The sequence below is a fragment of the Psammomys obesus genome, unplaced genomic scaffold (assembly GCF_907164565.1).
Source record: "Psammomys obesus unplaced genomic scaffold, mPsaObe1.curated_primary_1811, whole genome shotgun sequence".
Classification (NCBI taxonomy): Eukaryota; Metazoa; Chordata; class Mammalia; order Rodentia; family Muridae; genus Psammomys; species Psammomys obesus.
Window position 1 is genome coordinate 21,794,008 of NW_026585504.1, and position 18,746 is coordinate 21,812,753.

Here is an 18,746-nt window from a genome sequence, read left to right on the forward strand (position 1 = left end):
CACAGCAAACAAATGTGCTCTTTTAAAGGCTGAACTGGTAAATATCAGATTACCTACTTGCATACTTGATACTTAAGTGGTACAAGGTGGGTGTGTAGCTCAGAGGTAGAGCAAATGCTGAGGGTGTGCAAGGTTGTGGGATTTGATATTCAGCACTGCAGGTAGGCAGGTAGGTAGGTAGGTAGGTAGAGAGACAGACAGACAGACAGATAGAGTTGTAATCTCAGCAAGACATATTGAAAAGCCACCATTACATTTAGAAAGCTAGAACCCTGAAGTGCTTCAAATTGCCTACAGGTCCTTACCTTCACTGGTAAGCTGAAGAGTACATTTTCCAAGAACCAGGGGTATAATTCTCAGAATTAGTCTCTGCTTGTTTCTTTGCAGTCATACTGTCATCTACCTATTATTGCCTATCTCTGACTCAAAACATATTTATTGTGTTTGCCATGCATGTGTTGAGGTAGTGAAGTAGACATCACATCTTACTTGGAAAACTGTATACATTACATCAAGGGTAAACAAGGATAAGGAGGAAACAATGAACAGGCATGGTCACTATTTTACTTATAACAAATTTTATTCAGTTCATTTTGCATATGTCCTGCGAGCATGACAGATTGCCACACAGATAAGGGTCATTTGAGTCATTTGATACTGCAGTTAACCTGCTCAGGACCATGAACCTTCTCAAGGAATTACAGCCATGAGATTGGCTTGACGGTTCATTATGAGGTGAACAAGACAGTAGCTCGCCTGGGCCTTTTCAGTTTTGTAGTTGAGAACATGCTTATGTGAAATAAATGTGAACTTTTATATATTAGATTTTAGATTTATATACATTATTTTTAAGACTCTGAAAAGAACAAGTTAACACCGTTTGTCTTTGCACCCTGCCAGATATGACCCCATGTCCAGAAGGTAGAAGGATATGCTCTTAACCGTCATATCAGCAGTAAAGATTTGCCTAGCTGTCAGTTCGACTCCTTTGATCAGATCTTGCTTCAGTCCCCTCACATTGACATTAATGGTTCAGGCTGGCATCAGCATGAGGTATTCTTTCAACAGGACAACACAGGCATACTCCACTCACAATAAGGCTTGGATTCAGAATAACATCAGAAACCAGTGTTTCTGACTCTAAAAGGAATAATTTAATAACATAACCTCTGGTTATTTTGCTATATCCATCTTGTATATATTATTACATCAAGAAGTCCCATAGAGATGAGTTTTTAGGAGCCATATGTATAGACTATAATTGTTTGTGGAAAACAAAAGTCTATAATTATACACACAAGTCATAGAAATCTGTTATGCAATGATTAGAGCTTTCAAAGCTGTAATGAAAGGTCATATTTGCCTCACACACACGTTTTTGGCTTGAGTATTAAGCTGGAATGGTCTAGGAAACTAACATCTTGTTTACTTCACAATGAATATTCAGTCCAATGGGACTGTAATGCCATGGAAAAGTATATGGCCCTGAGTTGGTAAGTGATATGTCACATGGTTCAAACTCCCTTATCCATAGGCAATCTGTAAATACTCAGTGATAGATACCCAAAAAGAACTGAACAAAGTTTCGGGTGATGTTGAAAGCTGGAAAATTCATATCCATATTGTTACATAAAATCAAATCTCTCTGAGATCTACTAAGTGTGTGAGAAGTATAAGTTAAGAGCAAAGCTCTTTCACCACAGTTGATAAATCTTCTCATTTCAATAATTATTCCCTATATGTTATTTTCTCACCAAAATCCTGATCTGAAGTTTTCTTCTAGAAGCCTCTATAGCCAATGAAAACTTCTAATTTCAATAGTAGGCATTTCAAAACCCTCTGTTCCAAACAGCCACCAACTATTACATTTTTTTTGAAGTTTAATATTTACATTACATATTTGGTTCTATTATTAAGCCAAAAATATTTTTTAATCAGCTTATTACCAGGTGGTGGTAGCACATGCCTTTAATATCAGCACTCAGGAGGTAGGGGCAGGCAGATCTCTGAGTTTGAAGACAATCTTGTCTAAAGAGAGTTCCCGGACAGCCAGGGCTATAAGGAGAAATCCTGTCTCAAAAACAAAAAAAGAGGCAAGCAAACAAGAAAAATCAGCCTATTTAAATACTCTATGACTGTCATTTACTTAAAATGTTTTATCTTTAATAAACTCAAAACATTTTTTTATACTGTAGAAAAATTTCAAACTCCTACCAAAGCCACTTTGAAATGAAAAGCAGTGTGAGAAAGGTTCTTTAGGGCCTTCAGGAGTCTGCTCCAGAGCAGCAGCAGAGTGAAATGACTTTGGGAAGGGCTGCTTCTGAGTGTCTGTGCTGGTGCTCTCTGTTCACCTGTACTAAAACCCTCTCAATATGCGGCATTACCACCCAGGAGATGCTGTAAGAGACACATGCAAGTTAGGGCTTAAATTTAGTTAATGGCTGAACACAGGGAATGCTGTTTTAATGCAAGACACAAATATTAAAAGAGGCATGATTTGTTTGGGTCTACGTTTAGGAAGCAAATCAAAGTAAAGCTTATTCTTTCAGAAATTATAATAAAATGGGTCCGAAGAGATGGCTCAGGAGTTAAGAGAATGTGTTGCTTTTGCAGAGGACCTGAGTTCAGTTCCCAACTCTCATATCATGACTAACAACTGCTTATAACTCCAGTCCCACAGGACCGGGTGCCCTCTCGGCTTCCATGACCTCTGCATTCATATGGTATGTGCATATGAAACATCCATACACACAAAATAAAAAGAAATAAATATTTTAAAACTTATAAAAAGAAGTGTTTTCTTTGGAAAGACATCTTTTAGAGTTCAGGTTCTGAAGATTACTTGTATTCATATGCCTTTCTGAGGAACAAATATGAAAGGCAAAGTTTTCACGTATAGAAATCAAGGTAGAATTTTCCCCCTTCCTCTCAACTCCATTTTTTTTTCCTAGCCAGTCTATGCAGCAACCTCTTCAAATGCTTTTATTTAAAAATGTGCCTCTAAAAGCCTCTGCCCTGCAGACTATCAAAGCAGACGCTGAGACTTATGGCCAACTGTTGGGCAGAGTGAATGGAATCTTATGTAAGAAGTGGGAAATAGTAAGAGTTGGAGAGGACAGGAACCACACAAGGAGAGCAACAGAACCAGGAAACTTGAACACAGGGAACTTCCCAGAGACTCATAATCCAACCAAGGACTATTCATGGAGATAACCTAGAACCCCTGCACAGATGTAGCACATGATAGTTTAGTGTCCAAGTGGGTTACATAGTAAAGGGAAGAGGGACTGCCTCTAACATAATCTGATTGGCCTGCTCTTTGATCACCTCCCCCTGAGTGGGGAACAACCTTACCAGGCCACAGAAGATGACAATGCAGCCATTCCTGAGGTGATCTGATAGACTAAGATCAGAAGGAAGGAGAAGAGGACCTCCCCTATCAGTGGACTTGGGGAAAGAAATGCATGAGGAAGGGGGAGGAAGGGTGAGAGGGAGGGGCTTATGGGGGAATACAAAATAAATAAAGTGTAATTAATAGTAAAAAATTAAAAAAATTTTAAAAAATGTGCCAAAGATAACAAAGTGAAATGCTATGAATTTAATAAAGGGGGAGGGGTAAGAAACAATGGTAAAATCAAATTGCTTTTCTCTATAGACATATTTCATCTAATGAATAAAAAATGATGGAATCTATACAACAATGCCTTTTACATTTCTAATAAAGTAATAAACATAGACAAAAATCCTCAGTGCCCACTAACCTCACGAATCATTCAATAAATTAACTTTGAAGAAGTCTTGTATATATAACATACAGCATGCTTGGCATCTATTAAAAAAAGAAACAAAAAACTCCTCCCTTTCCCAGTGTAAATTTAGATCAACCTAACACTTCACAGGAAACACAGAAGATAGAGGAATGTGAGAATGGTCATGCCATTGGCAAAAATCTCAATGTGGGAAATTGTAAGACAAGTTGAGTGGGTTTCCTTAACAAATCAATTACCAAGCTAAAACTCAAAACAAAGATGGAGGGCAGAAAAACTATATATCAAGAGAAAACATAAGAGACATGTCAATGGCAATGTAGGATGTCTATTGGAACCCTCATTGAAAACAGGTGCCAAAGAAAGGTTGAGTCAACTAGTACATAGCGAACCAAGTAAATAATAACTGCATCTCTGATAATACCCAGAAATATTTGGTTAACCATCTTCAAAACAATGGTGCCACAGTTGTATTCTGGAAAAGTCCCTTTACCTTCACTGATAGTACTAATGTTTTTACAAGATGAATTACAAACTGAGAGATCTCTTTCAGAACAATCTAGTGGGCTGAGGCACTGCTTATAGAAAACAAAATTAACAATTCATTGTGGCATTCTAACTTTTGGGCATGTCTGAAAAATTTCACAATAGAATGTTCAAAAACTTTCAAAGGAAGGCTGTTATGGATTAAGAAGTATATTAGCAGGAAATGTTGGAGAGATGATGTAGGCAACAGTGGAGAAGTAAGGTCAAAGTACCTCACATGCATGTGTGTGAATGTCATGACAAAGGTGCAATCTTATATGATTAATATGCATGGAAAAACTAAGATAATTTAAAAGCTGGAGTGAAGCGATGGGCAAGACTTACCCTGTTGGATATCTTTCATTTCTAAATGTAAACTGGATATCAAGATTCCCACAGTTTGAGATCGTTTTCCATCCAATAACTTGATGATCTGTAATTTTCAATAAAAAGAGAAAATAAAAGCTCAAATGATCATGCAGTCCTTCAGAAAGAACATCAAAGACATTAAGACTTTTAGATACACTATTGCACTAATGAAAAACTGACCCAGAGGAAGACAATTCAGCCAGTCATGATGAGACCTGATAGGCTAGGGTAAAAAGGGAAGGGGAGGAGGACCTCCCCTATCAGTGTTCTTGGAGAAGGGCATGGGAAGACATGAGGGAGGGAGGGTAGGTTTGGGAGGGGACAAGGGAGGGGGCTACAGCTCCCTACAAAGTGAATAAACAGTAATTAATTAAAAAAATAAATAATTTTTTAAAAAGACTGTGCCTCACCATGCAGACAAATTGGCCTAGGACTCATGACCTCTTGCCTCAGCCTCCTAAGGGCAGAGGTTAGAGGAATGTGCCACCACTCCTGGCTACTTTTACCTTTTCTTCAAACACAAGGATCCTAGAGAACAAGACATATGGATTCTGTTGGCTGCTAGGTAAAAGCAAGCAAATATAGTCCCACTTCATTGACCAGGAATGGCCCCCATGCACTCAAATATGTGAATTCTTCATCATTAAGAGGAGAGATTAGAGAGAGATTAGAACTTGTAGTCTGTTGGAGGAAGTATGTCACTGGAGTTGGGCTTTGGGGTTTCAAATGCTCAAGCAAGGCCCAGTGTCTCCGTCTCTTCCTGCTGCCTGTGGATCAAGATGCAGAACTCTCAGCTGCCTCTCCAGCACCATGTCTGCCTGCATGCTACCATGCTTTCTGTCATGACAGCTAATGAACTAATAAATCTCTGAAACTCTAAGTCAGTCCCAGTTAAGTGCTTTCCTTTATAAGAGTTGCTGTGGTCATGGTGTCCCTTCATGGCAGCAGAACACTGATTAATACATTATTTAATTGGTTAATTAATTGATTAATTTTCTTCACTAGAAATAGCTAGACCCTCTACTACTACTACATTAATTGTACAAATGGGCACCAATGACTTGCTCCTGATTTCAGTGACAAAGGTCTCAGTTGCTCAGCATTGGTTAGACTGTATCTTCAAGATTTTAAAAGTTTCAAGTAATTTCCTTCTGTAATTACTTCAGTAAGTCTTTTTTACCATGAAATGAGTTGTACTAGTTAGGTGTGTGTGTGTGTGTGTGTGTATACACTTAATACAAACTCAGTTTGTATCTGATGGAAAATGCCTCCATCAGATTGGCCTGTGGGCAACTGTGTAAGGATTTTGTTGATTAATGACTGAGGTGGGAGGGCCCAGTGTATTGAGGAAGGTGCTACCCTTGGACAGGTGGTACTACTTTGTATAAGGAAGGAGCCTGAGCAAGCCAATAGGAGAAAGCTAATAAGCATCATTCCTCTGTGATCCCTGCTTCAGTTCCTCTCTTGTGGTTTCTGCCTTGAGTCCCTGCATTGGCTTCCTTTGGTGTTGGACTGTTAGTCTTTGTGTCAAATGCTCTATGTTGAGGTTTGGTCTGGTGCTTATAAATTTTGATGGTAATTACTAGTCAAATACACCTATGGCTACTGCCCAAATACACCTATCCTTGTTGTGTAAACCTGCCTAAGACATTATTCCTGATTGGTTAATTAAAAAAAAAAGAAAACAGAAAAAAAAAAAAAAAAGCTGACCTGGGCAGGGCAAAGGTGAGGTGGGCAGAGCTAAGGTTTATGGGCTTGGGACTGAAGTCTTCTTGCAAAAGGACAGACAAGAGGAGAGGGGAAGGAAGGAAGCCACCATGAATCTGATGGAAAAGAAACCACATGGGCCAGCAGGAAGGGCTCCAAGAATGGCATGGAAAGGCCCAGATGAAGAATACAAGCAAGTATTTGGGATTACATATGGGAGGCAACCCAATTTGGAATGCTTAAGGCAGGTGGCATGGGATGGGGCTAGGAGATATGAGATAACTTAGGTGAAATTATCTGCCCAGTCCAAAGTAAAATAAGGCAAATATAAAATCTAACAGGTGTCTGTGTCTTCTTGATTATGACAGTGGATCTCACAGATGTGAAATAATTATAGGACAAATAATAAACTTATTTAGCCTGACAATGATGTGCTCCAGACACAGAACAAACAGCTCCAGGTCTGCCAGCATTCCTCAGTCCCTATCTGCTGTAGGGAATGGTGAGTATGCCTTGCCCTTTATTCTGAACTTTCCAGGACAGAGGCTTCCCCTTCTCCATATAATCTGGACATTTTGGTGCTCTTGCTTCTCAATCTCTCTCTCTCTCTCTCTCTCTCTCTCTCCCTCTCTCCTTCCCTCCCTCATCCCTCCATGGTGGCTATGAGCTGCTTCCAATGAACCTACATTTATATACTTTAACTTGCCTTGCATGAAAAACAGTCCAATGTCCTCCTTCCTGCCTCACTACCCCTCCCTAGCTTCCCATTTTTTTTCAATCATAGGAAAAGGGTGCAATGTTACTTCACAGGCCAACGCACCATCCTGCCTCTATGTTGCTTAGCAACCTGACATCATCTCCTACCACCAGCCTGATAAAGGCAGTGACCAACCACTCGCTCTCTCTCCTTTCCTCTTCTCTTTGCCTGTTCCTCTATCTGTGTGTCTCCCTCCCCACTTTGCTCTCATACACTGCCCATTGTCTCTCTATATCCTTTTCCCCTCTCTTCCACACCCTTCTCACGATAAACTTTTTTGTACCACACCTGTTGTGGGCATGCAATATTTATATCATAGCAGACACAATTTATTTTAACCAACAGCTCTGTCTTTTGATATAAAAATGTGATTTTTATCCCTTGTTTTATTGATGTATCTGAATTACACACACAGACACAGAAACAAATTGAGATGAGGGATGGAGGGAAAGAGAGAGAGAGAGATAGGTAGATAGAGATAGAGATAGAGAGATAGGAAGAAAGAGCATCTGCCATTTGAGCATTACAGGGATAAATCCAAATGACTAATACAACATGTGGTCCTTCTACTGTTATCTGAATTTGACTTGCAAGTTGTTTTTTTTTTTTTTTTTTGTTATTGTTGTTGTTGTTGTTGGAGGTATTCATTAGCCAAGGTCTGTGCTTTTCATTTCTTGCAGAGTCTTTGGTATTAGAGTAATTCTCACTTTATAAAGAAAATCTGCAAGTGTTCCAGTTTCAGATTTTTGAAGAGTCTGTGAAGCAACAGCCTGGAGTTTTCCTCGAGGTTTGGTAGACTTGTCCATTAAAGGTCTTTGAGTTTTCTCTTCTAGGAGATCTGGAGTTCTAGCTCAATTTTCTTCCAGGTTATAGCTGTTCAGATTTTCCATTTCTTCATGATACTGTCTTGAGTGGGTCACAGGTTTCTAGGAATTGATCCATCTCATCCAAATTATTCACATTTTTGGCATATCAAATATGGAAATACTTACCTAAGTATCATATTGGTGTCTTATATTTGTTATTTCTGTGGCATCAATTATAAAATCCATGCTTTTGTTCTTGATTTCACATATTTGAGTCTCCTCTCTTTTGTTTTCTCTCTTTCCATTTAAAGAGTTATCAATTTTGTTTATCATGGAAAAAGCAGTTTTAATATCTACTTTTAGCATGTTTCCAATCCTTTTGTTATATACTCACATTCAAATGTTTATTGTTTCACCCTTCTGTTTACTCTGGGATTAGTTTGTTCTAGTTATACAACGTGTGAAGTTATGTTGTTAGGATATTTCTCTTATATTTATGGTTGTGAGCATAGCCTTTAATGGCTGAGCCATCTCTTCAGCCCAGGATATTTCTCAATGCACTTGTTCAGACCTATCATCAATCTGTTTTTGCAATCATTATTGCCATTTTTGGTATCATGTAAAGTTCTGAATGTTGTGCTGTAGTTCTGTTCGTCTCTAGCAATCTTTCTACTTTCCTTTGGGTTTCTTCTTTAACTCACTAGTTGTTCAGAAGTATGTGGTTTACCTTACAACTTATTCCTGATTTTTCCAGTTTTCCTTCTGCTATTGCTAGTTTCATTTCATTGCAGTCACAAAAGCTACATGTTTTCAACATCTTAAATTTGTTGAGACTTGTTTGGTGACCTAAAATTCTCTCAACCCTGGACAGCATTCTAACTGAGAAGAATGTGTGCTCCATTCCTGTCAGTGGAATGCACTGCAGTGTCACCCCTGGGCGTCCTCAGAGGACGGGCACCAGGGCCACCACAGATATGCAAACCTACTGATGTCCTGGCATTTCACTGTATGCTTAGTAATTACTTATACCGCCAATACAATTAAAGTTATATGTAGATCTTTGTTAGATATTCTTGCTCAGGGTATAATGACAAGAAATGCATCTGCTTACCTTCAGTACAGATACAGCTATCATAGTCCAACTTACGTGAACAAGAGGCAAACAATGCTAGACAATTACAGGAGAGATGAAGGAGCTGGTTGCAGCTCACGCCAGCCTGTTGATCCACATGTAGGGGCCCAGAGCATTACCTGCCATTCAAGCTTTCCTTCCTGGATCTTCTAGAATTAAAGTGCTGTCAGTTTGTTTTATATAGGTGGTGCTGATGTTGGGTGTGAGCATAGTTATAAGTATGATATTTTTTTGGTGGGTTGGCTATTTTATCATTACGTACTATCTATCTTTGTCTTTTGTGACAGTTTTTGACTAAAAGTCCATTTTAGAGTCATATTTTTACATGAGCATTTGGCTTCTGTTTTTCTTAGCTACAGATTTTTCAGTTTTACTGGTCTTTTCAAAAAGCAACTCTCGTTTTTTTCTATACTTTCTCATTTTTATACCCTTTGTGTTCCTATGTCTGAAGTGAATCTCTTGTGGAAAGCATACTGGCCAGCTTTCTATTTTGTTGAATCTGTCAGCAGCTCTGTGTTCTGATTGGAAAAAAACACATCCGTTTATATTCAAAGTCTGTATTGATAGAGACTTACTGCTGTCAGCTTGTTCGTTTCTCTAGTGTTGTGTACCTTGTTGCTCTTCTTTTCAGGTATTCTCTTTAGACTTGTTCCCTTCTTATTTTCTTTGATGAGCTTTTTGATAAAACCCTGTATGGTTATCACAGAATTTACTTTAAATGCCTTATACCTGAAACGGTCTATTTTAAGCTGAAAAGTCACATATGAGGCGTCTACTCTTTTACTTCTTCATTCCCTTGTACTTTGCTGCTGGTGTCACAAAATACATATGTCTAATTGTGCAATCAAGAATGCATAGTGGTTAAGCTTTTTATACCATTCTTTAAAGCCCTGTGGCATGGTTAAAAATTATTTACTCACAGCCACTGTCATATATTTGTTTGGATATTTGCTTCATTGGTGAGCTTTGCACTCATATGTCTGTGTGTGTCTGTGTAGTGCCCAAGGCCCCTCCCCCACCCCACTGTTTCAGCTTACAGAATACACACCTGCCTTGTTTTGTATAAAGATCATTACTAAGTGGTGAAGAGTTTCTGTAGGGGCTGCTCACCTTTGCTCACTTTCCATCACACCCGAGGGAGAGTTCGCTTGCATATATTACAGTTGGCTGGAATTTTCTTTATAGTATTTGGAACAGGCCTAGAAGTCATGGCTGAAAAAATTCACTGACAGTTACGGTGATAAGGCTTTTAATGTAAGAAGTGGCTTTGTCTTCTTGTGTTCATAATTATCTCTCTGCCTTTACCTTCTGAAATTCTGATTGCAGTATATCTTTCTGTAGCCTATTGGGTTCTCCTCACTTGATTCCTTTGGATGTCCAGACACAGGAAGCCCATTTCCATCCCTAGATTCAGTCCATTTTCTTTCAGTCCAAATGTGTTCTGTTCCTCCTCCCCTATCCTCTCCCAATCTATGCTGATTGGTCTGCTTGGTGACAACATGTATCTTTTAGACTTTTTTCACTATTTTTGATGCTTTCTCTTTTGCTCCATTGACTAGGTAATTTCTTTAGCTCTGAGTTTTCTGACTACCTCTTCTTTGTGGATTAGAAAGTTGCTGAAGCTTTGTAGTAGTGTTTTCAACTCAGCGATTTGATTTTACTACATCAGTTTCTATTTGCTCATTTCAAGTGATTTCTGCTTCTGCTGATCTCTCATCCTGTTGCTGTATCATTTTCTCCAGCTCCCCGAATATCACTGTCACATTTATTTAGAATTACTTGTCAAGTACATCATGTGTGTTTGCAACAAATTCATTTCAGGTATTTGTTTTGGACCTTTGCTTGGTCCTTACTTCTGTGCTTCTCTGGGTGCCTTGTTACTTTGTGTTAGAATATTTATGAAAAAAAAAAAAAGTCATTCCCCCCCCGCCTTTAACTTTGCAGATTAGTTTCATAGGGAAAGTCTCCTGCCAATAAACCAAGGTGACTAAGAATTCTTAGGTGCACAGATGAGCGCTCTGCAGATATATGAACTCCCAGGAGCCAATAAACCAAGGTGACTAAGAATTCTTAGGCCCACAGATGAGCACTCTGCAGACATATGAACTCCCAAGTTCCTGATAAAAGAGGTCTTAATGGCTCTTCCACCCTCTGCTTCCTCTGCTCTCTGGAGCACCATCTAGAGACATTAAAATATTCCCAATTCATTTTTGTTCTCGTCAGGTTCTATGAACAAAATGAACTTGAGTAAGAAAGAAATTAGTTGAAAAAAAAAAATAGAACACTGTATGTAACCTCCATTCTTTCCTCTTCTATAACCCAGGGGAGAAGCCACTAAGCTGTGTTGGCCTCTGCCTGTATACTGCAGGTCCTCTAGAGAAATGGCAAGCCACCCAGCCAGCTCTTCCATGTTCCCCATAGTCCCTACTCATGGAGCGTATGCTGGGTCTTGTCAGCACTCTTAAGCCAAGAAGACAAAAACCAGTCCGTGGGCAGCCCTCCAAAATGCCAGAACACTGGTTGCATGCTCCAACTTTTACCTCCCAAGGGAGAATCCAAGAGTTCGGGGTTTACTTCAACCTACTCTGCTTTGAGAAAAGAGAAAAATAAATGGCAAATACACACTAGTTAGTAAAGTCACTTTTGCTCACAGCCTCCTCCAACTTGTCATCTTCAGACAAAACAGAAAATGGTCTTTCAGGAGCCTCCTGAGTAGAATTCACACAAATGACCATCTTTTCCGTTTCCCCTCCCAAAGAGCCTGAGAGTTTTCTGTAGATCACTATGCAGTGAGCAGGGAGGGCTGATTCCAGTGTGAAAATGCTATACATTTTCCTAGCACCTTTAATGTGATATTCTTTAGGGGACAGGACATGGGCGAGGCATTTAACTGATTTCTGGACTTTTCATAAAGGAGACTGGTGTGTACATGGGACAAAGAGGAAATGGAGCTTTCTATTTGCCATCTCACCATCATGACATGGTTCTGAGAGGTAGATACACACAAGAAAAGAAGAGGGCAGCTAAAAGTGGCTGGTATGCAGCAGGCATGTTGTCTGACCTCTGGTGGCTCACATGGCTTCAGTGAAAGCACAAACCACTATGTTGGTAAGTTGACTAGGGCCATATTGCAAGGAACCTGGTTTCTCCCTCATAGTTGGAAGACAGTATCAAATGAACTACAATTTGAAATATAGAGGGAGAAAGGAAAAAGGGGAGAAGGAATATGTATTTTAAAATTTCTTCCATAACTGCAGTTATGCCAAATTACTAAATGGAAACAAAACCAACAGACCACACACACACACACACACATACATACACACACACACACACACACACACACCCCTTAAACTTCTAAAGAAAACAAAAGAAACTGCCATGCATATTTTGATCATTTCAAATTTAGTTAGACTGGCCATGCAGGCTGCAAGGCGCAAGTGTTAGGAGTAAGGAGGTAATGGAAATGTGAAGGCTGGATGGGAGAAAAGGGGAGATGTTCTATGTTCAGGTTTATCTTGTATGCTTCTCGGGTCTTGGCCAATCTTAATCACAGCACAGTCTCAAGCAGAGCAGGGTTAAAGCTCTGAAAACTCGTATGCTAAAGACTCCAGCTTGCCAGAGGTAGAGCTAAAGACTGAAGAAACAGATCAGTGTTCACAGCTGTATCTGTGCTGTGGTTGCTTTTCTCTTTCCCTTTTGTGGACTTGAACTTTTAATAACAGAAACAAACGTTGTTTAGGGGTAGGTGATGTGTGCACTGTGTGGTGTATGATGCTTGTACGGAGGTGGACAGGTGCCAGAGGAGAACACTGGGTACCTCCCACTATCACTTTTCACCTTATTGTTCTAATACAGGGTCTTCTCTCACGAACAGGACGACCAGCCTTCTTGCTCGCCGCATCCACTGGTCTCCATCCCTCAATGCTAGGGTTACAGGCACACACTGCCATGCCTGGCTTTTTATGTAAGATTTGAACTCAGGTCCTCCTCTACCCAAGTCATCTCCCCAGCCCCTTTTGACATTGAAGAAATTCAAACTATTTAAAAATAGAAAGAGAGAAAATACTCTCTTTTTATTTTACTATCCAACTAGTGGCACCAGTAATGGGGGTTTGACCACAGTCTACACCTAAATACGCGTATGTGTATGGTTACCCTAAAATAGCCATATAATAACCTAGAAAGTCGAAGGCTTAGGGTGATGGCATTGGTGGCTCTTCCCTTCAGCTGCAGGCTGAACCTTTGTGGTTCACTGGTCAGCTGTGGTCAGCGTCAGGACCGGGTAGAACAAGTTTGAAGACAACAAGTCTGACACAAGTCTGAAAACCAGCATTCTATCTGTAGTCCTTAATCGAGCGTTGGACAGGCAGTGTGTCCAGAGCAGCAGCTCTTACAGCATACAAATTGCCATGTCTGCTGCAAGGATGGAAGGGTTGTACACACATGTGTATGTGTATTGGGGAGATAGCTTGATTAACAAAGTGCTTGTTCTGCAAGTATGCCAACCGGCGTTCAAAGGCCTAGCACCCATGTGAAGAGCCAGGCTGAGTAATGTATGCCTATAATCCCAGCACTAGGGAGGTGGAGACAAGAGGATCCCGTGGGCTTCTTGATGACCGTCTGTATACTTACAGAAGGATTTTGAATGAGACAACTGTTTCCACCAGTCTCTGGGGGGACTCCAAAACAATTTTCAAAGTGTTACTTTTTTTTTTTTTTTCCTGCAATACAAGTCCAAAGTCTAACCTTCTGAAAATGTCTCTGTGGAGGCCAGCAGAGAAATAAGCGTTGCATACCAGGATCCCCAGGCTCAGGCACTGTTGCCGTCTGGCTCACATGGCTACCATGCTGGAGGCTTCAGGACCCAAAGGAAATGAGGGCTCTCATGACGCAGAAGGACACAGGGCCAGCCTACCACTTTCCAGTGCTGGGCATTGATGGGACCCATGACTTTAGTATTCTAAAGCTTCATCTGATGAATCTCACATTAATGTTTTTCTATGTTCACATGGATCCAGTACACAGGAGGCATGCCTTAAGCTCCCAGCTGGAATTCATTCCATAGAGGTTCTTGAAAAGCAGGGTCTAGGCCAGGTCATGTGGGAAAGATACTTCATTTACAAATTACTAGAGAACACAAGGATTTATACAACTTTGCATATCCAATGTACACTTTGTTGAACTAAAGAATTTAGAATCATTTAACCTTTAGCAATAAGAAATCTACAAATTTTGTCCAATTTACACCTCTGGAGTTATATATCGGATTTTTAAAGCCAGTACACATGAATAAAATTACTTATGATTGTATCACACAAGACACATGTTTTCCTAGTCATTTCTTCTAAACAAATAAGTCAGAGCTTTACTTCAGCTAAACAAACTAAGCTTTTAAATCCCTTACAGCACCCACCATTCACCTTCTTGCACCTTCCTTGAGTTGTCGGGATCCTTAAACTCACTCCTTACTAGCAAGTGACTTTTGTTATGAAAGTGTGTTCTTCATACCTGACTCAAATTCCTATGCTCCCATCTTGAGCCACCTTTTACTGGCTGCTGGCTGAGGAAGCCAGACAACAGCTGGTCACATTCCCCAACACCAAGTTTCAGAAACCGTGCATGTCTCTTAACAAGAGTTGCTTTATATCAAATCCTGCAGGATCAGTTTCTGAGGAATGTTAGCAAGCCCTCAGTTTATCTCAGTTCTATCTGGAGTCAGCAGGACTTGGCAGCACAGAGCCTTTATCTTAGGTATAATTACAGTCTGGGGGGAGAATGTGATTTGGGCAACATTCTACTGACCTACAAGCTGACCTTGTGCAGAGGCAAATTCGCAGGTTGTGTTAAACCCTATTAGACACGCCTAGTTTAAGGTAGAGCCTTTCCAGACTCCTGCCACATGCTAGGATCAGAGCATGTCACACATGCATACTATTACAGTGCCTAGGGAGCTCCGAGAGGGAAAAGGCAAGCCCACTTTCCAGGTTAGAACCTATGCCTGAGCCAGTGTACACAATTGATATTTCTTACAGATATGGATTAAAATGAAAAGCTGCCTCACCGAGCAAGAATTAAAACAAAAACGAGAAGACAGATGGCTACACTGGAAAAACCACACCCTCACCACTCAACTAGAAATTTCATGACAGACGACTGAGAAAGAAGACTTGCCGAGTCCAGGGAGACTTTTACACCTTCAGAAATCCATACATATTGCCAGCTTGCTGCCTGCACTTGGCAGATGAGGCCGAGAATAAAAATAAAAATAGATGATTCTGAACAGACCACAAAAGTTAGACTCAGTCTCAGATGAATGAGGAGTGTGTCACAGCAACAAAACTTGGAGCCACGTAGACTCCTTCTCCCATGGAGCCTTGTCTTTGCTAGTGTCATAAAGATTCATCCTGCAATTACATGTCTATGGACACCAGACACATCCAAATCTGTACCAGATCCCACCGATCATTTGTTCTTGGGCTTAGATCACAGGCTTGAATATTCTTAGCCTCAGTCATGAAGGTTTTGTCACCCATAAAGTCTCAGTTATCAGAGAATCTGGAGGACAGGTCTCCTGTCCACTTAAGTAGATGGGAGGATAGGTATTTACTTTCAAAGCAAAATGTATCACATACTCACAGGTAGCATTATTCAAGGATATGGAATAAAGGGCATGTGGGTTGCCTACACTGGACAAGAGAATAGAGAACATGCAGGGAAAAAAATGAGTAATTTGATTCTCCCAAAGTTAAACTTCCAAAAGTGGCAAGCTCCATTTTTTTAATGTAATTTGCTTCTGATTGATTAATTTAATTATGGCCTTTTACACATGCAATCAAAGCCTGGATACTTTTTTAAACATATATTATTTTATTTTTAATTCTGAACATTGGGGAGGTGGGGGCACAGTTGTGCATATGAGTATGGGAGCCTGAGCAGGTCAGAGAGAAAGTCGGAAAACCAGAGCTGCAGGTAGCTGTGAACCTAATGTGGGTGCTGGAAACCAAACTCAGGTCCTCTAATAGAGCAGTGAGCAATCCTAACCATTGAGACACCTCTCCAACCCCAAGCTCCATTTTTGTACTTTTAGCTGGTGCTGCCTTGCATTTATCTTCATTTCAGTGCTCATGAATGCTAACAACTGGAAGAACCCTGGGTAGTAAGAGCCTTGTGTTCACACCCTGCAGATGACAAGTTAGCTTTTCTTATTCATTGTGGCCTTTACATTTCTCAGTTGCAGAGTTCCAAGACAAAATAAGAGATAGATACAGCAGTCATTATAGCAGTTTTTGGGTTTTATTGTTGTTGTTGTTTGTTTGCTTGCTTAGGGATGTAGTCCAGCTATGTCACACCATGCTGGCCTTGAACTTGTGATCATCTAAGCTTCAGGGTCCTAAGTGCTCAGATTTATGTGCTAAGCCAATATACCCAGCTGTCTTTATGATGCATCAGGTTTGAAGACAGGCCTAATCTTCCACTGAAGAGAAAGAAGCTGGGCTGGGGGTGTAGCACAGTGGTAGGACACTTGTCTTGGGTTAAGTCTCCAGTGTGGAGTGCACGGGCCAAAAAGAGAGATGCTAGAGACACAATCCCACCCTGTAGCAATGGCGCTTCTTAGGAGTCTGTGCTGGTTAATTTTATATCAACTTGACACAAGCTAGAGTCACCTTTGGGAACTCAACTAAGGAAACAGCTTGGTAAGATTGAGCTATAGGTAGGCCCATAGGGCATTTTCTTAATTAATGCTTAATGTGGAAGGCACATTGTGAATGGGACCTCCCCTCCCATCCCCAGGCTGCTGGTCCTGGGTTCTATAACAAAGCAGGCTGAGCAAGCCATGAGGAGCAAGCCAATAAGCATTACTCCTCCATGGCCTCTCTATCAGCTCCTGTCATGTTCCTGCTCTGTTTGAGGGTTTTTTTTTTTATTTTCATTTTATTTTATTCTTCATTAATTAATTTATTGATTGAACTTCATCTCTCTGCTCCCCTTCTAGTCCATCCCCCTATACCCCTATCCTTTTCTCCTCAAAGAAAGGAAAACCTCCCATGGATATCAACCCACATTGGCATATCAAATTGTAGCAGGACTGAGCACATCTTCCATTGAGGGTAGATAAGGCTCAGTTAGGGGAAAGGGATCTGAAGACAGGCAACAGAGTCAGAAACACCCCCTATAGGATAACCAAGCTATAATCCACAGAGCCAAAGAAGCTAGGTAACCAAAATGGATTGAGGGAGGATGCTTCAATCTTACTGAGAAGGGGATATAAAATACACATCTGGACTGGATGAAAGGAGGAAACTGGGTGGGAAAGGGGGTGGGAAGGGAAAGAAGAAAGATCAAGTATGGGAAAGATACCAGAAGAAAGAACTGGAATCACTGATGTGTGTATCTTTGGGACAAGATAGAAATCTAGGACAATGGAAACTCCCAGGAATCTGTAAGGATGATCTTAGCTACAACTCCTAGCAATAAGGGAATATGGAGCCTGAACCATCTATTTCCTGTAACCAGGGAAGACTTCCAATGGAGAAATGGGGATGCCATCCCAGCCACAAAACCTCACAATTTTTCTTATCTCTAAGAGGGTCAGGGATAAATAGGGAGCAGAAAGTGAGGGAATGGCCAACCACTGACTAGCCCAACTTGAGTCACATGCCATGAGAGCCCACCCCTGACATTAATAATATTCTGCTATACCTGCAGACAAGAGACTAGCATAACTGTCACCTGAGTGTCTTCATCCATCAGCTGATAAAAATACAGAGATCCACAGCCAAACATTACAGGAAATCTTATGAAAGAGGGAGAGGAAGGATTGAAAGAGCCAGAGAGGTCAAGGACACCAGAAGAAAACCTAGAGAATCAACTAACCTGAGTTCATAGGGGTTCACAGATACTGAACCACCAAGCAGACAGCATCCATGAGATTGACCTAGGACCCCTACATGTATGTAACAGATATACAGCTTGGTCCTCCTGTGGGACCTCTAACAGCTCTGTTTGAGTTTTGCCTTAACTTCCTTCAACGCTCTGACTTCCTTCCATGACGAAGAGTGATGTGGAAACATGGCTTGCTGTTCATCAACCACAAAATGTCTGTAATGACCGCTATGCCCATTTCTTGTTTTGTTTTTGGACTCTGTGAGTGAGAAATGTAAAGATCACACTGGATAAGACATGCTAAGTTGTCACCTTCTGTCTGCAAAACTAACCATTTCCTCCCCAACTTGCTTTCGGTCGTGCTGTTTCATCACAGTAACAGTAACCTTAACTGAGACAGACCCTTTTCTGCCATTTCTCAGATTTAAGAGAACGGACATGGGACAGATAAGCAACCACTCCTCCCGGCTGGTGGCAAACGTGGGTGTCAACTGGAGAGAAGAGCTGGGCCAGAATTGGTAGCCATCTTCCTTTGTCCCCGCAGAGTCAATGAGTGTTTCCGTGGACACACACAATTGTTCCTAGGCAGGTGCCCAGGAAAATAAATGCAGACTCAGGTCTTGCCTCCCTGCTTTTCCATGCTCCATCCCCTTCCACTGGCATGGCACCAGAGAGCTAGCTGGCTGGCTCTATGGTGCCATATTATGAAATGTCAACTGACTTGGTGCAAACAAGCCCTGGCTGCTGATGGCCAGTGTAGCCCAGCAGAGGTAGAGGCTGCTGTCAACTGGCCTGAT

General features: G+C 40.9%; 1 protein-coding gene across 4 annotated transcripts in view; it reads right to left on the minus strand.

Annotated features, from left to right (window-relative positions):
- The window catches only part of Fmn1 (formin 1), a 343,149-nt gene that overhangs the window by 135,146 nt on the left and 189,257 nt on the right, over positions 1 to 18,746 (minus strand). For all 4 annotated transcript variants that reach the window (XM_055599030.1, XM_055599026.1, XM_055599041.1 and 1 more), the window contains one exon: positions 4,638 to 4,725. In XM_055599030.1, the coding sequence (XP_055455005.1) occupies positions 4,638 to 4,725 (88 nt within the window). The remainder of the gene's footprint in view (positions 1 to 4,637; positions 4,726 to 18,746) is intronic.